Raw genomic sequence first — 26,617 nt, 5'->3', positions numbered from 1 at the left:
TATTGCATTTTTAGACCATAACTACCGTATTTTTCGGACTACAAGTCGCACCTGAGTATAAGTCGCACCAGCCATAAAACGCCCAACGAAGAGAAAAAAAACATATACAAGTCGCACCGGAGTATAAGTCGCATTTTTTGGGGAAATTTACTTGATAAAATCCAACACATAGAACAGATATGTCATCTTGAAGGGCAATTTAATAGAAAAATACAATAGAAAACAACATTCTGAATAAGTGTACAGTGTACAGTGCATGAACAACAAAATGCGAATATACTGTCCTTACCAGGACGCTACGGCTCGGTCCTGGCTATTCTGCGGGCTAAACTCCCAAATGATGGTGCTGGATGTCCGTATAATTTGCTGAATCAATTTCGTCCTCGATACCAAACAGGTTCGCATCGATGTAAATAAATGATAATTAGGTGCTTTTACAGCAATGACATGACACAAACGGTTAGCATGCGTTCGCTAGCATTAGCACATCGTTCAAACAACCACACAACTGGCTCTAAGTGTCCGATCGCGGGTGGAAAACACACAACAACAACAGAAAAGATGACACACACAGGCGTTGCCTCTGTAGAGATATTTTACAAGCATAAACAATGAACATAGGTTGGCAGCAGTGTTTCTCTCTCGCTAACTCGCCCACTAAGTCAGAGCTACGTAGCTGTCGGTCTTCTTCTGGCGTGTGAGTGCTCTTCTTCACGTAAACAAGCGCAAGTGCACCACCACTTGAGCGTAAAAGCGCCACAAACTAAAAGCATGCATTTCAATATAAAAAAAGTTAATAATACAATTGAACACACATTGCCAAAGGCAGAACGCGAACGTGGCCATAGCTATTAAGTTATTAAGATAACTATAGCATAAAGAACATGCTAACAAGTTTACCAAACCATCAGTGTCACTCCAAAACACCAAAATAACATGTGAAATTATATCATAATGTGTTAATAATTTCACACATAAGTCGCTCCTGAGTATAAGTTGCACCCCCAGCCAAACTATGAAAAGAACTGTGACTTATAGTCCGAAAAATACGGTAATGTAAGTAACATTACAATAATTAATATAATTGCTTATCTAACATTTATTAATATATTAATTAACATGAGTTAATGCATTAGTTCATGCATAACCAGACAGTAACTCGGGGGTCCCCAAACTACGGCCCGCGGGCCGGATACGGCCCGCCTCCACATTTGGTCCGGCCCCCTGAATTTTTTTTTTTTTTTTTCCCAATAATGTTATTTATTTCCTGGCATTTTTCTGTGAAGAACCCAGAGAGGGTTATTTGGTTATATCTATTTAATTAATAGTATTATATTATATTATATTATATTATAATATAATATATTTAGGGCTGTCAAACGATTACAATTTTTAAGTTAATTACAGCTTGAAAATTAATTAATCGTAATTAATTGCAATTAATCGCAATTCAAAGCATCTATAAAATATGCCATATTTTTCTGTAAATTATTGTTGGAATGAAAAGATAAGACACAAGACGGATATATACATTCAACATATGGTACATAAGTACTGTATTTGTTTATTATAGCCATAAATCAACAAGATAGCATTAACATTATTAACATTCTCTTAAAGCGATCCATGAATAGAAAGACTTGTCGTTCTTAAAGGATAAATGTTAGTACAAGTTATAGAAATTTTGTATTAAAACCCCTCTTAATTTTTTCGTTTTATTATAATTTGTAATATTTTCAATCAAAAAATAAACTAGTAGCTCGCCATTGTTGATGTCATTGCACCATGCTCACTCCCCAAACCCATAAAATCATTTAGACCCAAGCGCCAGCAGAGGGCGCCAAATAAAAAAAAACAAGTAACAAGCAGACATTACGTTTCTGTAATCTGAGTGGGCCATGTGCGTTTATTGCGTCAAATATTTTAACATGATTAATTTAAAAAATTAATTACCGCCCGTTAACGCGATCATTTTGACAGCCCTAGTTATATTATATTATATTATATTATATTATATATTTTGGGCTGTTGAACAATTAAAATTTGTAATTGAGTTAATCACAGCTTAAAAACTAATTAATCGTAATTAATCGCAATTCAAACCATCTATATAATATGCCATATTTTTCTGTAACTTATTGTTGGAATGGAAAGATAAGACAAGATGGATATATACATTCAACATACGGTACGTAAGTACTGTATTTGTTTATTATAACAATAAATCAACAAGATGGCATTAACATTATTAACATTCTGTTAAAGCGAGCCATGGATAGAAAGACTTGTAGTTCTTAAAAGATAAATGTTAGTACAAGTTATAGAAATATTATATTAAAACCCCTCTTAATGTTTTCGTTTTAATAAAATTTGTAAAATTTTCAATCAAAAAATAAACTAGTTGCCCGCCATTGTTGATGTCAATAATTACACAATGCTCATGTGTGCTTAAGCCCATAAAATTGGTCGCACCCAAGCGCCAGCAGAGGGCGACAAAACTCCAGAAAACACAAGTAACAAATGGACATTGCACTTTGCTGTCATTTTAATTTGTTTGAGCGGGGCATGTGCGTTAATTGCGTCAAATATTTTAACGTGATCAATTTTAAAAAATTAATTACCGCCCGTTAACACGATAATTTTGACAGCCCTAGTACAAAAGCAAAGCTGCTACTGACCAAAAACCAAAGCAGGCACCTACCCACCTAAAAATTGAAAGTCGTTCCCTTATAAAATCCAGATTAATTATTTTTTATATAAGTATAACACAACTTAAAATGGCTATAAAAGTCTCAGATTTTACACTAGATGCACAAATATCACCAAATGCAGAGATAATCCCCTATATTTTCAGGATCAATAGCAATATTTAACATATCATAAAGTTTCTGACTAAATTGCATGTTATTACTGCAAGTTTTCAACAGCTAATAAAACGAGGGAAAACCGCGGTGAGAGGCAGACAAACGAAAAACTAGCCAAGGATGCAACCCATAATGAAGGAGTCAAGAATACAAACTGTCAAATGGCAGCAAGTCAATATCTCGGCAAGCCGCCTAGGATTGGTTTAAAGACACTGCTGATGAGCTGGAATTAGAAGCAGGTACGAGGTCGGGAACTCATCCCACAGCTCTGGAACAAAACAATCTGACCAGCAGCAGAATGTGACAAAATCATGTCAGTCGCCATACTGGCTTCGCTTCTATAAAGCACAGCCATTCTCCCAATCCAGCCCAACCACATCATCACCCCCAGCATGCATTGCGCGCGTAAAACATGGCGCCCTCCGTAAGTCAAAACCATAGACTTCATAACCTATTGACATGACACAGGAAACGGGGCCGATTCGTAAGGACCTATTTTCAAAAACTTAAAATTAAAATATTTACAAAACCAAAGCTGCTACTGACCTTAAACCAAAACAGGCACCTACAGTGGGGCAAATAAGTATTTAGTCAACTACTAATTGTGCAAGTTCTCCCACATGAAAATATTAGAGAGGCCTGTAATTGTCAACATGGTGAGACCTCAACCATGAGAGACAGAATGTGGAAAAAAAAAAAAAACAGAAAATCACATTGTTTGATTTTTAAACAATGTATTTGCAAATCATGGTGGAAAATAAGTTAATCTACATTCTTTGTTACAGTGGGGAGAACAAGTATTTGATACACTGCCAATGGGAAAACCCATTGGCAGTGTATCAAATACTTGTTCTCCCTACTGTATGTACCCTTTGTTGGCAATAACTGAGGCCAAACGTTTTCTGTGACTCTTCACAAGCTTTTCACACACAGTTGCTGGTATTTTGGTCCATTCCTCCATGCAGATCTCCTCCAGAGCTGTGATGTTTTGGGGCTGTCATTGGGCAACACGGACTTTCAACTCCCTCCACAGATTTTCTATGGGGTTGAGATATGGAGACTGGCTAGGCCACTCCGGGACCTTGAAATGCTTCTTACGAAGCCACTCCTTTGTTGCCCTGGCTGTGTGTTTGGGATGATTGTCCTGCTGAAAGACCCAGCCACGTCTCATCTTCAATGCCCTTGCTGATGGAAGGACATTTTCACTCAAAATCTCTCGATACATGGACCCATTCATTCTTTTCTTTACACAGATCAGTCGTCCTGGTCCCTTTGCAGAAAAACAGCCCCAAAGCATGATGTTTCCGCCCCCATGCTTCACAGTGGGTATGGTGTTCTTTGGCTGCAATTCAGTGTTCTTTCTCCTCCAAACACGAGAACCTGTGTTTCTACCAAAAAGTTCTATTTTGGTTTCATCTGACGATAACACATTCTCCCAGTCCTCTTCTGGATCATCCAAATGCTCTATATCGAACCTGGCGGCGCATTGTGTTACTGATAGTAGCCTTTGTCACTGTGGTTCCAGCTCTCTGTAGGTCATTCACTAGGTCCCTCCAGTGTGGTTCTGGGATTTTTGCTCACCGTTCTTGTTATCATTTTGACGCCACGGGGTGAGATCTTGCATGGAGCCCCAGATCGACGGAGATTATCAGTGGTCTTGTATGTCTTACATTTTCTAATAATTGCTACCACAGTTGATTTATTTAAACCAAGCGTTTTACCTATTGAAGATTCAGTCTTCCCAGCCTGGTGCAGGTCTACAATTTTGTCTCTGGTGTCCTTCGATAGCTCTTTGGTCTTGGCCATAGTGGAGTTTGGAGTGTGATAGACTGAGGTTGTGGACAGGTGTCTTTTATACCGGTAATGAGTTGAAACAGGTGCCATTAATACAAGTAACAAGTGGAGCCTCGTTAGACCTCGTTAGAAGAAGTTAGACCTCTTAGACAGCGAGAAATCTTGTTGGTTTGTAGGTGACCAAATACTTATTTTCCACTCTAATTTGGAAATGAATTCTTTAAAAATCAAAATTGTGATTTTCTGGGTTTTTTTTCCACAGTCTGTCTCTCATGGTTAAAATTTACCCATGTTGACAATTACAGGCTTCTCTAATCTTTTCAAGTAGGAGAACTTGAACAATTGGTGGTTGACTAAATACTTATTTGCCCCACTGTACCTTAGCCATACATGAGTCTCCATGAGCAGCGGCATCAAAAAATTCAAAGTCGTTCACTTATGAAATACTGATTAATTATTTTTTAGTATAACACAACTTAAAATGGCTATTAAAGTCTCAGATTTTACAAATAAATTAACTCTATTATATAAGCAGCACACAGACTACTTTTCATTGTGTCAAAGTGTCATTTTGTCAGTGTTGTCCCATGAAAAGCTATACTTAAATATCTGTAAAAATGCAAGGGACTGTATAGTAAGTTAATTTTATTGCTGACACTTTCCGGGGTCATCAACATGTTTTGCCCTCTTCCCACAAAAGTCAAACTCCACCTCTGTCTCACTTTGAGCAACAGAACGTAGCAATAAAAATCTAGCCATAATAAGAAATCAAATCAATATTCATCTCAATAATTTTACCCTTAACAACTGAACGCACCCCTAGAAAGACCTAACAATAATCCACAATGACCACAAAGATGTAATTTGGGCCCTGAAATGTAACACGTTGGCCCGTTTTAAGGGGAAATATTTGTTTTATTGGATGCTAATGCCACATTGGGGAGCCGGCTGCCCTGTCGTGTTTACTTCTTCCCTGGGAGAGATGTGCAACCTTCCTCCCCTCGCATGCCGTGGTCTGCATCCTAAACACTCGCTGCCTGCTGTTTAACAACCGAGGTGAAGGCAGTAAAGGCTGATTATCGGAAATAGGGATGGAGCCTTGTTTCTTGTTTCACTGTCTTGGATCTGGCCAGAGTTTCCTTTCATTGTACTTAAAGCAATTCAGCTTCACAGAATTCTCATTTAATATTATAGTATTTCACAGCCATATCATCCAATAAATGGTGATTATTTTCATGTTCCTTATTCAACCCCTAGCAAAAAGTATGGAATCACCAGTCTCGGACGACCACTCACTGAGACATTTTATTATGTAAAACAAACTCAGATAAAAAGCTTGTAAAAAATAACTCATTACTTCAAAAGTGCAACTCTTTAGCATTCAGAAATACTAAAAGAAATGAATAAAAAACATTGTGGTGGTCAGTAAATGTTACTTTTATAGAGCAAGTGCAGGGAAATAAAAATAGAATCACTCCATTCTGAGAAAAAAAAAAATGGAATCCCTATGTGAAACAAACAAAGAAATAACAATCAAAACACATCTCTGGTACTGTAATTTTCGGACTATAAGCCTCTACTTTTTTCCCTTCATTTTGAATCCTGCATCTTATAGTCCAGTGCGGTTTATTTATTGATTTAATTGGATTAAGCGGCGTCATAAGACTGCCATAAGACCGTCATAATTGTGACCATGACACTATCATGGGCATTAATGACATTATGAATTGTGTCACTAACTCTATTTCTGTCCAGCTAGGATTTTTACATCCATTGAAAACAGATAATTTGCCAGATGAAACATAATGACATCTGTCATAAGCATTCATTAATGCTCATGGCAATGTCATGTCATCATTATGACGGTCTTATGACAGTCTTATTGCGCCACTGTCAAATAAAGTGTTACCAAACACCATAACTAGCAAATAATGAAACAACTGGAACGGTAACTGAAGAAATAATTGGCACAGAACAGGAGTTTGATTGTTATTTACATTTGTAGCGCTGCAATGCATGTTCGGAGGCATGTTGAATGACAACAGTGTTGACAGCAGGTGGCAGCAGAGGTTGACTGTCCCCCCCAAGAAAGCAATGATGGCCAAATAAAACTTCTTGAAGCAATTAAGCTTTGCAGCCAATTGGTTCAAAGCTTCATAGTGGTTCATTTGATCTTATGACAATCTTATGATGCCGCCTTGAAATATAGCGTTACCGGTTATATCATTTGGTGTAAATATCCCATAATACAGTGAGGTTTTCATGTCAAATTTGATAGGTCGCGGCTTATAGTCAGCTGCGCCTTATAATCCAAAAATTACTATATTTAGTTGCACTACCTCTGGCTTTTATGACATCTTGCAGTCTCTGAAGCATGGACTTGATGAGTATTCTTCATCAATTTGGTGCCAACTCTCTGTGATTGCAGTTGCCAGATCATCCTTGCAGGTCGGAGCCTTGCTGTGGACCATTTTTTTCAATTTCCACCACAGGTTTTCAATAGGGTTAAGATCTGGGTTATTTGCAGGCCATGATATTGACTGGATGAGTCTCTCTCCAAGGAATGCTCAAACAGTTTTAGCTCTGTGGCATGATGCTTTTTCATCTTGGAAAATGACTTCATTATCCCCAAACATATTTTCAATTGAAGGGATAATAAAGCTGTGTATAATTTCAATGTAAACTTGTGCGTTTATTGAAGATTTAATCACTGTCAGAAAAACCTGGGCAGGCAGGTGCTGTGGACCCAAATGCAGGGAAACAAAAGCAGCCAGGCAGGTGACAGTGATCTCAAAAAAATGTTTTAATTATCACTTACACAAACACAAAGTACAACCAAAAGTACTGGGGATCAAAAAGGCAAGGTTCAAACAAAAGTTACTTTATCGGAGGGACTACTACACGAGGGCTTGGACAGGACTTCGACAATGACATTGACAATGACGCAACAAGGAGTGAAAAGAAAATGGGAGCTTATATACACACACGCAGACAAGGTGTAACGAGACAACGAGGAACAGCTGGGTAACACAGGAGGATGCAGGTTGGAGGATACACTAGGAGCGGGCACAACAGGTGAAATCAATGGGCAATCACAGGGACAAGTCACACTAGGACACAACACAAAACCTAACAACCACAGCCATCTCCCCAGTGCCTTTGCCCGACATGCAGCCCCATATCTTGAAGGACTGAGGGAATTTTGATGTTTTCTTCAGGCAGTCATCTTTGTAAATCTCACTGGAACGGCACCAAACAAAAGTTCCAGCATCATCACCTTGTCCAATGCAGATTCTTGGCTCATCACTGAAAATAACCTTCATCCAGTCATTGACAGTCCATGATTTCCTCTCCTTAGCCCATTGCAGTCTTGTTCTTTTCTGTTTAAGGGTCAATGATGGTTTCCTTTTAGCTTTCATGTATTAAAATCCCATTGGCTTTAGGCGATTTTGCACAGTTCTGTCATATACCTTGACTCCAGCTCCAGCCCTTGTTGTCCATCTTCTGTTTTCAAGACATATGGCATTTAGTTGTTTGTCATGACGTTTCAATGTCTTCCTCGGTGTACTTTGTACTTGGTCCAGATTTTTGATACAGCTGACTGTGAACAACCCACATCTTTGGCAACCATACGTGTAGCATTACCTTCTTCAAGAATTTTGATAATCCTCTCCATGGTCTCAAGAAAAATCTCTCTTGTCGGAGCCATGATTCTTGTAAATCCGCTTGGTCCAGTAGCCCTCCAAGGTGTGATAATTGCACTGTTTTTAACTGCTGACTAACGAGCAGATCTAATCTGAGGCAGGGGCCCAATTAAGGAAAGGAAATTGACTGGGTGTGTCTGTATTTTCTACTCAAAATGGAGTGATTCTATATATTTTCCTTTCGAATGGAGTAATTCTATATTTATTTCCCTGCACTTGCTCTATAAAAGTGACATTTACTGACCACGACAATGTTTTTTATTCATTTCTTATAGTGTGTCTGAATGCCAAAGAGTTGAACTTTTGAACTATATCATTATTTTTTTCGAGCTTTTTATCTGAGTTTGTTCTATATAATAAAATGTCTGAGTGAGTGCTCCTCCGAGACTGGTGATTCCATACTTTTTGCTAGGGGTTGTACATATAAAACTGTTTGTTTACTATTTTCAATTCTGCTTTCTCTCGATGCTTTGTCAGCGCAACATGTTGTCACCTCTGACCCTCCTCGGTCATGTGAGCCGCAGTGGAAAAAAACGAAGAGGAAATAATAATGTGTTGAGGTGGCTACTTAGCAAAGCCATTACTCTGATATTTTTGTCTTTGCTTTGTAAAAGTGCAAACATTGCTTGCCTTCCTTAGAAAACGTGCGGCATAAATTTTCCTCGACTTCCTTCGTTTTGTTTTATAAGGAGTCGCCATCCATGTATTTGCATTATTGGTCTGTTATTCATCCCCAAAGACTGTGTTTATGTGACATTTGTGCATGGCGCACATGCGCTCAAGGCAACGGTGCACGAAAAATCCATTTCAGTTGAATTCCAAAAGTGTGTAAGAATATAGATGGGTGACGGAGAGAAATAAACTATAGAGGAGAAAGCTGGAACATGGACGTGACATTAAAAATGTAGCTTCAGCAAGATAAAAAGGTTAAAGATTAATAAAACATTAGATTTAGTCACATGACGAGAGCAAAAAAATACTATTTTCAAGCCTTTTAAGACATACAAAGACGATATCATTCTTTTATTCTGCAGTGGTGACTGCATATCAGTATAAAAACACTATTCAAGCGTCTTGCGTTGGTCTTTTTCAATGCTGTGAACAGCATGCATGTCAGTAACTGTGCTCCCACTTAAACATTTTCATTTCCTCCTTTAATTTTTCACCACTTTTAAAAATCCCAATCTCCACCGGATGAAAGTAAGCGAAGGAGTTAATGCTAGGGTGACCAAACGTCGTCCTTTGAACGTACACAGGGCTGTCAACAGACTTGCAGGGGCCCGGGGACAAGAGACCAATATAGTATATATAATTTAACAGACCGTAATGTGATGTGACATAATATAAGCAAACAATTTCTATCTATCGTCCCATGTAGGCTACAATACAATACAACTGAGAGTGATATGCCTGCCTGCTAAGCAACAAAACAGTATAACTAAACATCAGGTGCCTGCCCCTTCAAATCCCTGGGGTTATCAAGCCCTCAAACAGTGATGCGCCTAGATTTTTTGACAGAAAAGTCATTTATAACATCAGTGAAATCCAGTTTTTGAGCAAGCTCACGCTCAACGGAGCGTGCCCTGTGATATGGTGGAGCGTAGGTAGTTTTTTATTATTTTCATTTTACTGAAGGCTCGCTCTCCTCCAGCTACAGTCACTGGAAAAGACAAGAAAATGCGTAGCGGTGTGCTACGTGTGTGCAAGTGTGTAACGGTGTGCTTTATTAGTGTTTGCTATAATACACAGTGGGTGCCAAGATAAATCCAGCCGCCAGACCTGAGTCTGTTCACCCTCCACTTTTTAAATCCTTTGCGGGGCATCCGGCAGAGTTTTATGAATTCATGAAAATTCATTATTTTTAACGGGACCAATTAGCGTGTGTTGAAATTGACTGACATTTTGCACAGAATACTACCGTACTGTGCTGCCTGTGACATGTTCCTAGAGAGTAGGAAGACTGGGCAGTGTTATTTTCGGCAGCCATTCTCATTTTCGTCTTCGGCCACAGTTCCCAATGGGTCAACCCGGCCTGAGCCGCGTCTCCTCATACCGGGTACTGGGGAAGTGCTCCCTGGTGTCATACCGCGCGCCCCGGGGGTTGGGTGGGGGTGTCCGCCTCCATCCCCTTGGCCTGTCTCCTACCCCATCCGCCCCTCCTTCCATTGGCGGGGTCGTTGGCGGGGCCTACTGGGGGCCGTGGGGCCCGGAGTGAGGCTTGTTGTCCCCCGTCCATGGGGTGGGTATTCCCTGATCTCCGGCGCTCGGTGCGGCACCTGTCCGGGGTGCAGGGGTGGCAGGGAGCATGGGTGGGTGGAAATGTCAAGTTCAAATATGAACCCTTAGGTAAACATTCATAATATTACCCAAAATAAGGAGAGAAGGCACTCAATTTAGTTGAAAAGTTTGCAAGGAGAAGGAGGGGAAACTAAACAGCTTCCGCAATCGTTCTGCCTAGCCCCTCCTTCACCTCTCTTTTATTTGGGATGGCTCTAGCAACAGACAGGTGTCTTGCCCTAAAAGGGAAAACGGGGAAACAAGCTGGCATCACCCCTTGTCTTTGTTTGGCTATGTGTGTTAATGTATTTGGAATTATATACATGTGTGTCAGCACATTTCAGCAAAGTGGCCTCTTCTGCCTTTGACCAGGCAAGATGCTTCTTAAGACAAAACATTCTTTGTGAACAATAATAATAAGCAAAAGCATTTCTTCATTGCGGGCAGCAATAAGCAAAAGCATTTCTTCATTTGCGCAGCAATTGATTAGAGTAAATATATAATAACAACTTAATAATTATCTCATTGAATACATTTCATGAAGCAATAGCATTTGACAAGTAATAAAATGCAAAAAATGATTTCTTTAATATCCCAGACAGCTTTAGTTTCTCAATATATGTGGCTTGTATTGAAGTTGACCTGTTGAACCTAGGCCAGCTTAAACCTTTCAGAATGACAAGGCAGTTTTATCAAGAGCTAAACATGTCTATTGTTATCAATCACTAAAATGTCTCTTACTGCAATCAATCATGGAACAGGAATATCAATCATGGAATAGCAATCAATACTTTATTGTGAGCCTTCATTGGTAAAAGCAAATATTTAGTAACCATTTAATAAACATCTTATCAGCGGGTGTGCTGGGGGTGGTCTGGGGCGGGGTTGGATTGGGACCCTGCTGCCCCCCCGCGACCAGGGGTCTTGGCGGATGGGGAAGCACCTACGGGAGCCTCCTTCTTAACTCACGCTCTCTTCACTTTGCACTGTAAATATCTATCACCCTGGCACCTACATAATCATTCATGCCTCCGGGGGGAGTCGGAACTGGGCTGTATATTGCCGGGCCAGCTCCACTTTGGTTTTTAATGCATCACACACTGTGTTTGTGGGATGGATGGGACCTTTTGGTGGGGGTGACCTCTCAGTCGCCTCCTCACGGCAGGTCCCGCCATTCCTGCACCTCTTTTAATGCACCGCATACATAATAATCCAGAGGGGAGCTCCGGCAAGGGGCAGTGGGACGGGCGGCTGGGTAGAATGTGAATGCGGCAGTCCAACTGCCCTAAGCCGGGCTCTCCTATTTTAATGCATATACAGCACTACCTTCCCCACACAATCACATCTTGGTGTTGGGCAATGGCTGCCAGTCGGGGACATGGCAGGCACAGTAATAGGGTGGTTGGTGGGTCCCACACTTTTTCCTCAATGGCGTGGCTGCCGGGGCGTGACCTCCTCACTGCCTAGGCTGCTGCCCGCGGAGGTGTTGGCCTTCCCCTCTCTTTTCTACCTGGGTGTCCACCATGTGCTCTGGTGCAGGTCGCTGCCTGGGTGCAGGGGGATTGTCTGGGTGTCACCTGCTCCGGTGAGGGGTCCTTCCATGCCCTGGGCTTGGTGGCCCCATTGGGTGTCCCATGATGTGCCTTGCTGCTTGGGAGGCTGCGGCAGCGGCTCGGGGGCCGGGTGGGCGGTTGTGGGTGGGCGTGGGAGGTGGTGGCGTGTCCCCTTATCCCATCCCTGAAAGCCGGTCGATGGGGGCGCGGATGGTCCGGGGGACCACCCTGGATCCCGGGGTGGTGACGATGGCTCCTTTGCTGGGCTGCATGAGGAGGGATGAGCTACGCTGCAACCCCCACCCCACCCCCACCGTCGTAATCGTCCCCCAAAGTGCTAAAACAAACAAACAAAAAAAGACTAAAGTGACGTTTTTTTGTTATTGTAGGTTTTGTTTTTTATTAAATTAGTATTGTAGTAAGACTACGGTTTGATTTACATGAGTTCACTGAAAAGGGAAAACAGCTTTTTGTTAAATGCTTGATTTTCTAAATGAGATATTATTTAGCATTATTTTAGATTATTTATTTGAAAAGACAGCTATTATTTTGTTCAAGGATCATTCGCTAATACAGAAGAGGCATTTAGAAAAAATATTTATTTCATTCCATTTTTTTTAAAGTCAATATTGTTCTTTAGGAATAATAAAGCCTGTTAAGTAACCTTTGAGAATTTGAGTTTGTGTCTGTAGTTACATAGCTATTATTTTGTTATTAATGAATTTTCTATCCAGACGGAGGAGGCACACTTTAAATATATTAAAGCGATAAGACATCTTTGAGTGTACTTCGAGTATTTCGAGGCCGGGCTGAGTGTCCTCTTTTTTTGGAAATCAAAATTGGTCACCCTAGCTAATGCAATTTAATTTATAGTGATAAAAGAAGTAGGTCTGTGCTGCTGTGGTTGTTGAGCCCCACCATTAGATCAGAATGAGGTTGTGAGGTTAAAGGTCATAAACACGCTGTGAAAATGGGAGTAGTATTGGAGAAAAGCAGGTCAGGGCCTCAATAGACTGGAGGTAAATCCCAGTCTGTGCTCTTCATCAGGGGTCAGTAGATGGAGGTCATGAATGAAGTAACCGTATTGTTTTCTTCCTGTCTGTAAGCAACATTCTGCTCTTTTTGACTTCTTTTTCCAGACGGCAGTGCCATTTTCAAGGGTTGCTTCCACAGTCCAGACAATGTCACGTTGGCCCTCCCTTTCAGCATTTCCATCCGAAACATGTCCGTTGACAAATGTGTCGACGCGTGCACGGAGAAGGTGAGGTGGTTCCCGTCGCGCGTGACAGCCCGCCTTCAGTGTTTAACGGCGGCCGTATTTCAGGAGCAATCGCTGGCCGTCCTGGCCGGAGATCGATGCCACTGCGGCTTCCCGACCCCCCTCTTCTCCCTTCACGAGCCTGAGGATGAGGGCATGTGTCTCCAGCGCTGCCTCGGCGAGGAGTTTGAAAGCTGCGGGAATGACGAGTACTTTGTGGTGTACCAGACGCAGGTTCAAGGTAAAGGATTTATGAAGGAATCTGACTTTTTAGCCAGATTGCCGGAATTATGCCAGCTGAACCGCCGAAACCGCGCTAGCACAATTCCAATGACCCGGGCTGGCAGAAAGCCGACAACCCGGCCAAAAGGCCAACCCGGCCAAAAGGCCAAACTCCACACGGTCACCTTAGTTTTAACCATAAGTGAATTTTAAGGGGGGGCCAGGCCCCGCCTGGTGGCCGAAAAGTGTCATTGCATGAAATTGACTTTCTTATGTATATATAAAAGTTGTAAAGCAATAAAACTGCAACAAAAATGAATGAAATGAACAAAAAGAGTATATTTTTATAATGGGTCAAAATTATTTCTCGAACAGATCATGTGACTAGCACCTTAGACGGTCATTTGCTTTGCATATGATTTTCAACAACAACCAAAAAATCATGGGAGGGCAATTTTATTTTTCAAAAGATTTTTTTCTTTGATTGAAAATATTTTTTTTTGATTGAAGCAACTTTTTGGGGATTTGAATGATTTAGACACACATGTCCTACCCATAATATGGCCCAAACACAAAAGGAATGGCTTCAAATAAAGAAAACTTTTTCAATGAAAAATTAAGTGTTCAACGCAAATTTTTCTATCTTAAATATTTTTTGATTGAAGTGATTTTTCTATTTGAAAATATATATTTTTTTGAAGCAACTTATTTTTTGATTGACTAATAAAGACAAAAACGACCTAGCCAAAATGTGGCCCAAACACAAATCAGCATTACTTCAATCAAAAAACAAAACAAAACAAAACAAAAAAACGAAAAATAGCTTTCACATGCATTTTTAATTTAAGAGTTTTAATTTTATTTTTGCATTCAACACATTTTTTTTTTTGTTGTTGTTGATTGAAACGACTTTTTTTTGTTATTGGAAATATACATTTTGATTGAAGCAACTTTTTTTTTATTGAAGCAACCTTTTTTTTTTTTAATTGAATAATAAAGACACATATCTACCTCCATATGGCTCCATCCAGGGGATACAATTTTTGACTGGGGTAACTACATTGGCACGACACCGGCGGGCGTACCATATTCAATGGATGAAGATCTTGGCGAAAAGTATAGCTGTCCTAAGCAAAGCAGCCTGATTTAGAATTCCCCTCAAGAATGATGGGAAACAAAAACGCTCCTTGTCAACTTATTATTCTAAATATTCTTAAGTTAATTATATTACTGACACTGTGTTTTGGGGTCATCAACATGTTGTGCCCCCCCTGACCCAAAAGTCAAACTCCGCCTATGGTTTTAACCCCTTGTACTGACTCCATTTTAAAGCTGGAAAAAGGCTTCGAAGCACAAGTTGACAATTTATTCCAAGTTAGCAATCATACAGCACAGCAAAACAGCAAAGAAACCCAGGCGAGGAGAAAGACTGGGTCCAGAGTCGCCATCAACGAAAGATTCCCGAAAAAAGACAGCGCTAGTTCAGTCTTTTAAAGGCTCTGGTGAGGCGAGCTGTGGTCCGGAAGAAGGGTGTGTTTGGGTGATGTTTAGTGTAATTTTCCATTGGAGGTTAGGCCGATGAGTCTGTGCGTCATTGTTGCCAAGGCAACCACAGTTGGAATTTTTTTCAGCCTCAGCGCTGAGTGTTCAAATTCTCAGCCGTGGAGTCTTCTTGTTGTCAGGCGTTCCTTGCATCAAAACAGGATGTCCCGCCATTTGTTCTGGACTGTCCAGAACAACATGTGTAGATTTGTTGTTGTTTTGTTGTTGTTGTGGATTTGTTTGTTGGATGTGTTGTGGGATTTGGTGGTGCAGATATGGGCTTGTAGATATCTTGCCTATCACCTGCTTGTCAGCGTCAATCTCGATCAGTAGCTGCATGACACGTGCGATGGGCTTCCGTGGTCAGAAGGCGTCCTATATCTGTTATGCTCTTATCTGCCCATTGTCTTGGCACTGCAAATTCCAATCATTTCAAGTTCAACTATTCATAATATCGAATATATTCTGCTTGTTTTTCATAAACTATGATACAGTGGTATGAAAAAAAGAATCTGAACCTTTTGGAATTTCTCACATTTCTGCATAAAATCACCATCAAATACGATCTGATCTTTGTCAAAATCACACAGATGTAAAAACGGTTTTCATATTGCAATGAGGATAGCATGCAAACAATGACAGAAGGGGGTAAATAACTAAGTGAATCCTCTGCCTAAGGAGACTTAAAGAGAAATTGAAACCAATTTTTACCAAACATTTTAAGTCAGGTGTGTGCCCGATCACTATTGAGTGGTTTAAAGCTGCCCTGCCCACTATAAAACACACACTTGGTAACAATTGTCTTGATGAGAAGCATTGTCTGATGTGCATCATGGCTCGGTCAAAAGAGCTGTCTGAAGACCTATGATCTAGGGTTGTTGATTTGTATAAAGCTGGGAAAGGATGCAAAACCATCTCTAAAAGTCTGGATGTTCATTAATCAACAGTCAGATAAGTCTACAAATAGAGAGAGTTTGGCACTGTCGCTTCTCTCCCAAGGAGTGGCCGTCCACCAAAGATGACACCAAGAGTTCAGCGCAGAATAGTCAGAGAAGTAAAAAAGAACCCTGTCTGAGTGTCTGCTAAAGACTTACGGAAATCACTGGCACAGTCCAATATCTCTGAGCACACATCAACTACATATAAAACGATGGCCAAGAATGGTGTTCATGGGAGGACTCCACAGAAGAAGCCACTGCTGTATTAAAAAAAAAAAACACACACACACACAAAAAAAAAACATTTTTGCTCGTTTAATGTTGGCAAAAAGGCACTTGGACACTCCAAAGAAGTTTTGGCAAAATATTTTGTGGACTGCTGAAACCAAAGTTGAATGGTTTGGGACAGTGGTTCTTAACCTTGCAAAGATACCAAACCCTTCAAGTTTCACATTTCAATTCACCGAACCCTTTGGAATTAGAAAATAAAGCATTTTTATCAATATCTAAGCTAGCAAGGTAATTTAGCAAATTCCCATTCAAAATTCTTCATATGTTCACAGTATGTTTTACAAACGGGTCAAAATTTGAGACCACACTGCCCACTGGTCTGTTGTATTCCCTCATACCAAGTGCAAGTCAACCTTCCACTGAGCAAACTAGTTCCTCTTCCCATCAGATTAACCCTGTAAATTGGGAGCAAACCAGTCCAAAACCTGGTCTAAAAAGTCACTTTGCCTAGATTTACTCAGCCGAAAATAGGGCTCTGCGTTTCTTTACCATCACCTTTACCTTCACCCTTAGACTAACTCGCCGAACCCCCGGGGTTCGATCGAACCCAGGTTAAGAACCACTGCTTTGGGAGTAACACACAACGTCATGTGTGGAGGAAAAATGGAACAGCTCTTCAACATCAACCCCTCATCCCCACTGTGAATCATTGTGGAGGGGCATCATGATTTGGGGCTGTTTTGCTGCCTCAGGGCCTGGACAACCTGCAATCATTAATGGAAGAATGAATTCAAAAGATTATCCGGATATTTTGCAGGAAAACCTCAGGCCGTCTGTCAGACAGTTGAAACTAAAAAGAAGATTTATGCTGCAACAAGACAATGATCCAAAACACAGAAGCAAATCAACTTCTGAATGGTTTCAGAAGAACAAAATACACGTTCTGGCGTGGCCAAGTCAAATTCCAGACTTGAACCCTATTGAGATGCTGTGGCATGACCTAAAGACAGAGATTCATGCCAGACATCTCAAGAATCTGACTGAACTGCAGCAGTTTTGTAGAGAAAAATGGGCCAAGATTAGTCCTGATCAATTTGCCAGACTTATCTGCAGCTATAGGAAGCGTCTGGTTGAAGTTATTGCTGCCAAAGGGGGGCCACAAAATATTAAATGTGATGGTTAATGTTGAGTTAATTATCGAGGGTTGATTGAATATTTGCTTGTGCTCATATATACCTAATACATACATAATACATATTGCCATATTTTTTCTTATTTGATATAACCAGTAAATGATTATTGCTTGCTATACTAGGCTGTTTAAGTTAATGTTTAAGTGTTACAAAGTGTTAAAGAGGGTCGGGGTGAAAAATGCCTTGCTTCATGGCCGCAATATTGCGTAACTAGACCTTCTAGGACATCTTCAGCATCTTACGTCTAGACTTTCGTCTAGACTTTCGAGGACATCTTCCATCCGAGGGCATCTTCCATGGCCGCAGCGTTGCATAACTGAATTGTCTGGGTCATTCTGACCACTTTACCTAAGTGCCTTTGCTTACACACGTGTATTTAGTTAGTTCCACCTACATGCTCACACATAGCCAACCAAAATCACATGGGTGTCTCCAGCTTGCTTTCCCCCTCCCTTTAGGGCGGAACCTTTCTGTGTTAGGACAAACACCTAATAAAAGAAAGAGCAAGGAGGGTTTTTTTAGATCAATTTTGGTGACTATACAGCGTAATCTAGCATTTCACTGTCTAGTCCCTCCTTGCTCTCCTTGGCCAAGAAAACTGAGTGTCTTCTCTCCTTATTTTTGGGTAATTTTACAAATGTCTACCTAAGGGTCTATTTTTGAACTTGACAGTTAGCTTACTTATTTTTCACTCTTCTGACACTGTTTGCATACTATCCTCATTAAAATATGAAAACCTATAAATGTTTGGGTGGTTTTAGTTAAAGCAGACAGTTTTTTTCATCTGTGTGATTTTAACAAAAATCAGATCACATTTGATGGTGATTTTATGCAGAAATGTGAGAAATTCCAAAAGGTTCAGATACTTTTTCATACCACTGTAATATAAAGAGTCATACTGTAAATATGGTAAAAGATACTATTCCCTTCATGTTGTAATGTTGGCCCGGCTAGCTAAAGCGTGAGGCGCGTCACTACAAGTAAAAAGTGTGACAGCTACTTCCTGTGTTTTCACTAAATAACAGACAAGCACAGGAGCAGTGGTGCATTAAGGGGGAACAAGTCAAACTGCTGAGTGCACCACTCTGCTTAATGCATGCACCTTCATGTACTCGAAACAGGCAAGTGGATATTAAAAAAGAGCTGTTATTGTACGTTACACAAAAACCTCTTCAAATATTTGCCAAAACGTTCTGAAACAGCCAAGGAAGTAGAGATTTTTTTGGATGGAGATCCTTCATTTTTCACTGAATAATTCAGGAATCCTAATGACACGAGCCAGGCAAATGTAGGAGGTGGGTGCACAATTTGGCCTTGATCCTAATTAGGATTGTTCAGCCCTGATGGAGATCTGTACTCCTCCGAGTGTCTACTTTGTTCTGTTTTCATATCTTAATGTGCCGGAGATTCATTTCGTGTTATTCCCACGTAGCAGTTGGCCTCAAGTGTCAGCTTGTATGCGCCGTTGTGGGCGATGTTTCCTCAGGGCAAAAGACAGCAGTGGCTTGGCTCGGCAAAAATAAACACACATGCACTACAATCAAGTGCGTGAAGAACTTAAAGAGAATGTTTTGCGAGCGCTCGTATTTGACTTTTAGAAATTCCTACTGACTTTGATGAAAGAAGAAGCTCTCAAGTCGCCCACCATAACAACAGAAAACATGCATTCGGTGACCTTTCCTCTGGAGGACTTCACTTCCTCTTACTTTAATCACTTGAAATCTCTCACAACATTGAACAGTCCAACATCCAACCCTCCTCCCAAAAAACAATTGTGTTAAGAGCAGGATGGGAAATAACGATTGGTCACTCCATTTTCTACATCACAAGTTTCAAACTTAAAGTGCATACGACAGGATTAAAAAAAAGTCTTAAATAGCATTATTACAGTGGGGCAAGTAAGTATTTAGTCACCCACTAATTGTGCAAGTTCTCCTACTTGAAAATATTAGAGAGGCCTGTAATTGTCAACATGGGTAAACCTCAACCGAAAGTTGACTGTGACGGCTGACGCTTCAAGGATAGGTGGAAATTGGACTACTGTATTTCTTCTCCAAAATATGCAACAACTGTGTCTGCGTCATTTGCAAAGAGACAGTCGTTGTTTTTAAAGAGTTCAATGTGAGGCGATATTTACAAACAAGACACGCTGACATGTAAAACAAGATTACAGGGAAGATATGTAGCGAGAAATTGAAGCAACTTGAAGCTAGTTTAATTTTACAGCAGCAGTATTTCGCATGAGCCCGAGAGTCGAAAAAGAACGCCACAAAGGCTAGTTGCGAGATTGTTAAAATAATTAATTTAGGGCTATCAAACGATTAAATTTTTTAATTGAGTTAATCACATCTTAAAAATTAATCTTAATTATTCGCAATTCAAACTATCTATAAAATATGCCAGATTGTTCTGTAAATTATTGTTGGAATGGAAAGACACAAGACGGATATATACATTCAACATACTGTACATAAGTACTGTATTTGTTTATCATAACAATAAATCAACAAGATGGCATTAACATTAACATTCTGCTAAAGCGATCCATGGATAGAAAGACTTGTAGTTCTTAAAATATAAATGTTAGTACAAGTTATAGAAATTGTACATATATTAAAACCCCTCTTAATGTTTTCGTTTTAATCAAATTTGGAAAATTTTCAATCTAAAAATAAACTAGTAGCTCACCATTGTTGATGTCAATAATTACATAATGCTCATGGTGCTGAAACCCATAAAATCAGTCGCACCCAAGCGCCAGCAGAGGGCGACAAAACAACAAAAATCACAAGTAACAAGTGGACATGACACTGTGCTGTCATTTTAATCCGTTTGAGCGGGGCATGTACGTTAAAAATTTTAACGTGATTGATTAAAAAAATTAATTACCACCCGTTAACACGAAAATTTTGACAGCCCTAAATTAATTTAAAAAAAAAAAAAAAAAAAAAAGCAAAAGTGACACACAGAATGGCTTGCTAAAATTTGCTTTCTACGTAAAGGCCAAGGTCGGCCCGCCACATTTTTACCACACCAAATCTGGCCCCTTTTGCAAAAAGTTTGGACACCCCTGGTCTACAGTATACCAAAAGTTCATCTCAATACTTTGTTATGTACCCTTTGTTGGCAATAACGGAGGCCAAACGTTTGTTGCTGGTTTTTTGGCCCATTCCTCCATGCAGATCTCCTCTAGAGCAGTGATGTTTTGGGGCTGTCGTTGGCTAACACGGACTTTCAACTCCCTCCTCACCCTGTGGCATCAAAATGACAACAAGAACGGGGAGCAAAAGTCCCAGAACCACACGTGGGGACCTAGTGAATGACCTACAAAGAGCTGGGACCACAGTAACAAAAGCTACTATCAGTAACACAATGCGCCGCCAGGGACTCAAATCCTGCACTGCCAGACGTGTCCCCCTGCTGAAGAAAGTACACGTCCAGGCCCGTCTGTGGTTCGCTAGAGAGCATTTGGATGATCCAGAAGAGGACTGGGAGAATGTGTTATTGTCAGATGAAACCAAAATAGAACTTTTTGGTAGAAACACAGGTTCTCTTGTTTGGAGGAAAAGAATACTGAATTGCACCATACCCACTGTGAAGCATGGGGGTGGAAACATCATGCTTTGGGGCTGTTTTTCTGCAAAGGGACCATGTATGGAGAGATTTTGAGTGAAAATCTTCCGTCAGCAAGGGCATTGAAGATGAGACGTGGCTGGGTCTTTCAGCATGACAATGATCCCAAACACACAGCCAGGGGAACAAAGGAGTGGCTTTGTAAGAAGCATTTCAAGGTCCTGGAGTGGCCTAACCAGTGTCCAGATCTCAACCCCATAGAAAATCTGTGGAGGGTGTTGAAAGTCCGTGTTGCCCAACGACAGCCCCAAAACATCACTGCTCTAGAGGAGATCTGCATGGAGGAATGGGCCAAAACAGTGTGTGAAAAGCTTGTGAAGAGCTACAGAAAACATTATGCCTCCGTTATTGCCAACAAAGGGGACATAACAAAGTATTGAGATGAACTTCTGGGTTTGACCAAATACTTATTTTCCACCATGATTTGTAAATAAATTCCATAAAAATCAAACAATGTAATTTTCTTTCTTTTTTTTTCCCACATTCAGTCTCTCATGGTTGAGGTTTACCCATGTTGACAATTACAGGTCTAATATTTTCAAGTGGAAGAACTCGCACAATAAGTGGTTGACTAAATACTTATTTGCCCCACTGTATATGGTTTCACAATCATAACGAACCTATGTGGGCAAGCGCGACTACAACAGTCACATAGTATTTTGTACGCCTGTCACATATTCAAACCCTAGAATCCTACTGACCAAGAAACTAATCATTACATGTTCCGTATTTGCTCCTAGACAACCGTTGTATGGACCGACACTTTCTCCCCTCTCGCAACAATCAACTGGTTGCCCTGGCAAGTTTCCCCGGATCGGGTAATACCTGGGCACGTCACCTCATAGAGCTGGCCACCGGCTTCTATACCGGCAGCTATTATTTTGACGCCTCACTCTACAATAAAGGTAGAAGAGAGTAATACACCACATATTTTACACGCTTCTCTGCTTTTGAGGAAGAAATGCATTTTTTTTCTGCGCTCTCATCTTCTCACAGGATTTAAAGGTGAGCGAGACCACTGGCGAAGCGGAAGAACCATCTGCATAAAGACGCACGAGAGTGGGAGAAAGGAGATCGAAGCCTTTCACTCCACCATCCTCATGATCCGAAACCCCTACAAAGCACTCATGGCCGAATTTAACCGGGAATTTGGCGGGCACATTGGATTCGCCTCTCAGGCCAACTGGAAAGGGAAAGGTGAGTCTTGGAAAATGGAGCTAATGTATTTCACATGTCATGCGCTGCCATGTTGCTGAAATATTTAAGAAAGTAGGAAGGCTAGGATAGAATAAGATAGGCACGAACCAGAGTGGCCGGGACAGGCAAATGAAATAGAACAACGTATATTTGCATTTAAAAAAAGCACTAATAAAAATTCTCAATTGATGAGAAAACTACTTTGAGGTGGTTGTTGAAAGCCCTAAAGAAATTTAACATTGTGTTGTACTAACAGCATAACCTGCATGTACACTTTTGGCTGGGGACGGGACTTTAATAAGACCAAACAGATTGGGTGAATGGGGGTCAGAGCTAGATTTCTCACGAATATACAGTGTATCACAAATGTGAGTATATCTTTTCATGGGACAACACTGACAAAATGAAACTTTGACACAATGAAGAGTAGTCTGTGTGCAGCTTATATAATAGAGTTCATTTATTTTCCCCTCAACATCTAGCATATCTAAACCCCTGGCAACAAAAGTGAGTACAACCCTTAGAACCTACGTACATCCCTAAATGTCCAAATTGAGTACTGCTTGTCATTTTCCCTCCAAAATGTCATGTGACTCGTTACTGGAGTGTTGTCAGCATTGCTGCAGAGATTGAAGAGGTGGGGGTCAGCCTGTTAGTGCTCAGACCATACGCCACACTCTACATCAAATTGGTGTGCATGGCTGTCACCCCAGGAGGAAGCCTCTTCTGAAGACAGTACACAAGAAACCCAGCCTGTCTCATCAGACCATAGGACATGGTTTCAGTAATCCATGTGCTTTGTTGACATGTCTTCAGCAAACTGTTTGCGGGCTTTCCACATCCCCCAAATGTCTCCAAATGACCAGATATGACCAGGCCACGCCCCCCAAATGTCCCCAAATGACCTGATTTGACCAGGCCACGCCCCCAAATGTCCCCAAAAGACCTGATAAGACTAGGCCACGTCCCCCAAATGTCACCAAATGACCTGATATGACCAGGCCACGCCCACCAAATGTCCCCAAATGATCTGACATGACATGTCCACGCCCCCCAAATTTCCCCAAATGACCTGATATGACCAGGCCACGCCCCCAATTGTTCCCGAATGACCTGCTATGACAAGGCCACGCCCCCCAAATTTCCCCAAATGACCTTATATGACTAGGACACTACCCCCCAAGTGTCCCCAAATGACCTGATCTGACCAGGATACGCCCCACAGATGTCCCCAAATGGCCTGATATGACCAGGACATGTCCCCCAAATGACCTGATATGACCATGACACGCCCCCCAAATGTCCCTAAATGACCTGATATGACTAGGACACGACCCCCCGAATGTCCCCAAATGACCTGATATGACCAGGCCACGCCCACCAAATGTCCCCAAATAATCTGATATGACCAGGCCACGCCCCCAAATGTTCCCGAGTGACCTGCTATTACCAGGCCACGCCCCCAAATGTCCCCAAATGACCTGATCTGACCAGGACACACCCCACAAATGTCCCCAAATAGCCTGATATGACCAGGACATGTCCCCCAAATGACCTGATATGACCAGGACACGCCCCCCAAATGTCCCTAAATGACCTGATATGACTAGGACACGACCCCCCCGAATGTCGCCAAATGACCTGATATGACCAGGCCACGCCCACCAAATGTCCCCAAATGATCTGATATGACCAGGTCACGCCCCCGAAATTTTCCCAAATGACCTCATATGACCAGGCCACGCCCCCAAATGTTCCCGAATGACATTGCTATGACCAGGCCACGCCCCCAAATGTCCCCAAATGACCTGATATGACTAGGACACGACCCCCCGAATGTCCCCAAATGACCTGATATGACTAGGACACGCCCACAAATGTCCCAAAATGACCTGATATGACCAGGACATGTGACCCAAATGACCTGATATGACCAGGACACGCCGCCCAAATGTCCCCATATGACCTGATATGACTAGGACACGTCTGCCTGAATGTCCCCAAATGACCTGATATGACTAGGAAACGCCCCACAAATGTCCCCAACTGACCTGATATGACCAGGACGTGTCCCCCAAATGTCCCCAAATCAACAGAAAGTGACCTGATATTGTCTCAGACATGTCCCCAAACCAACCTGGGTGGGGCTAAGATCTGTATCTCCACACAGACCCAGAGTAATTTCTCCGGAAATTGCAGTTTCTAGTTCACAAGAATTTTCTACGTAAAAAGCTCTTTGAGGTGATAAGGCGGCGCCACGCTGGCGTAAAGACTAGCAGCACATTCGACATATTTACATAAAATAAATGCGTCCAATTGTCTCTTTATTGTCGGACTTGTTTTGCCCATTCTTTGTGGTGAACAGGAGCTTTTGGAAGTAACTAGATTACCTTTTTTGAGGCAAAATCAGTAATTAAATATTTTTTTCAAGTAATCTGTGACAACACTGCACTTGTTTGAAACACCTTACTAGCAAAAGAATGAAAGAAGGAAGTTGCGCTTGAGCAAAAGAAAGAAGAACGACCACAGACTGAAGCGTCTCAAAGGTTTTTTTTTTATGATTGTTTTCATCAAGACACACAGAAACGCTTTGGTTGAGAGCCAAATTGTCTGTATTTAATGTGACTGATCTGTTTTTTCATCCAATCATTTTCCAGTTACCTCATCTCTGAATAGAGGCTGTGATTTCCGTGATGTCTGTAAAGCGGAATTAATTTCAATAATAGTAATTTCCGCCAGGCCTTGAGTAAACTTGGCTTGCTGTTAAAGTGACGGATAGATGCGGCACCCAATATGCGGCGGTAGAAAGCGCCATCTCTCTTACAAGTATAGTCAACGGAATGAGGTCACTCACTTTGTGGGCTGTGGTTATTCTGTCGGTTATTATGATTTGCAATTGTGTTGTGCACTTCACACTCAGCGTCCACATGCCATTCAGTTGCTGCCGGCAAGAACAGCACAGCAAGGTGTTATTCAAGAATATGAGCAGAACTCGTGTGTGTATCTGTGTTCAGACGAAGCTGATGTAAAAAATACATTGCACATTGCAACCGCTATGACAAAAACAACTCTTGCTCACGATTGGTTGAAATTTTTTGATTCAATTGCATGTTTCTATTTGTTTGAGGAAAAAGCACATTGACGTGGAAGTATGAAGAATAAGAGGAAATAACCACAGACTGATGTGGAAGTGACCTTTCTGACCCCGATGTGGCAATGTTTTTTAGAAATACCAAAGCAAATGATCAGGCTTCGGTGACGGCTTCTGTTTTCTGAAATGAGAAATGAAACAAGGCCTTAGTCACGCTGCTTGATGGCACGATGAGTCAAGTCACCGTGTACCACCAGCTCGTTCCTCGGGCGCCCGTGCCAAACTTAATTAGAGCGTGTGTGTGCATCTGTCTATACTTGGGCACACATTCATGATAATTAGATGTGTTTGTAAGCAGCTGGGAGGTGTTATGTTGTATTTCTTTATTGCTTTATGTGAGGGTCGTTCGTGTCAAAGTGCACTGACAGACTAGGAAATGCAATTTCCACAGAAATTGCATGTGAAAAGATGCTGGCGCTAAAATGTCAAGGACAAGTAAATTACAGTAAATGGCTCTACGCATTGGTTATGACTGATCACACATCATGTTGTTATAATACTCACGTGACAGCAAAAAAAGAAAATGCCTCTAACGTATAGGAAGCAGAACTGAGGGTAGCTTAACATTAAGTCACAGGTGTCAAACTCAAGGTATGGGGGCCAGATCTGGGCTGCCACATCATTCCGTGTGGCCTACAAAAAATTACATGTGCCTCCAATTCATTTTTCTAGCTGAAACATATGCGGAGTTGGCCGGAAAGTGTCATCGCATGTAATTTCCTATAGACCAGTGCTTCTCAATTATTTTCTGTTACGCCCCCCCCAAGGAAAACGTAAATGTTTCGCGCCCCCCCAAACTCTCTGCCGCCACTGTAAATAGTATCATTTGTCTATAAAATTACTATTATAAATACACATCTGCCTAACATTGTGTCATTTTTTTCTAATAAAGAAAAAAAGTAACATAGATCAACTTATAATAAAGTATAACTTTATTAACATTGTTTTGTTTGTAACAGAGAAGACTTGACGCTCATCAATTTGCCTGAATTAAAAAAAAAAAAAAAAGTCACATCCAAACTGTAAAGAATACACTCAAGGTACATTTTTGACCATTTGA

General features: G+C 41.2%; 1 protein-coding gene across 3 annotated transcripts in view; it reads left to right on the top strand.

Moving 5' to 3' along the window:
• The window catches only part of wscd2 (WSC domain containing 2), a 222,076-nt gene that overhangs the window by 183,001 nt on the left and 12,458 nt on the right, over window positions 1-26,617 (top strand). For all 3 annotated transcript variants that reach the window (XM_057833088.1, XM_057833087.1, XM_057833089.1), the window contains 4 exons: window positions 13,332-13,453; window positions 13,517-13,691; window positions 21,950-22,114; window positions 22,206-22,406. In XM_057833088.1, the coding sequence (XP_057689071.1) occupies window positions 13,332-13,453; window positions 13,517-13,691; window positions 21,950-22,114; window positions 22,206-22,406 (663 nt within the window). The remainder of the gene's footprint in view (window positions 1-13,331; window positions 13,454-13,516; window positions 13,692-21,949; window positions 22,115-22,205; window positions 22,407-26,617) is intronic.

Source organism: Corythoichthys intestinalis, chromosome 3, assembly GCF_030265065.1.
Source record: "Corythoichthys intestinalis isolate RoL2023-P3 chromosome 3, ASM3026506v1, whole genome shotgun sequence".
NCBI lineage: Eukaryota > Metazoa > Chordata > Actinopteri > Syngnathiformes > Syngnathidae > Corythoichthys > Corythoichthys intestinalis.
Note: the sequence above shows the minus strand (reverse complement) of the source record. Positions and strands in the feature narration are given on the sequence as shown.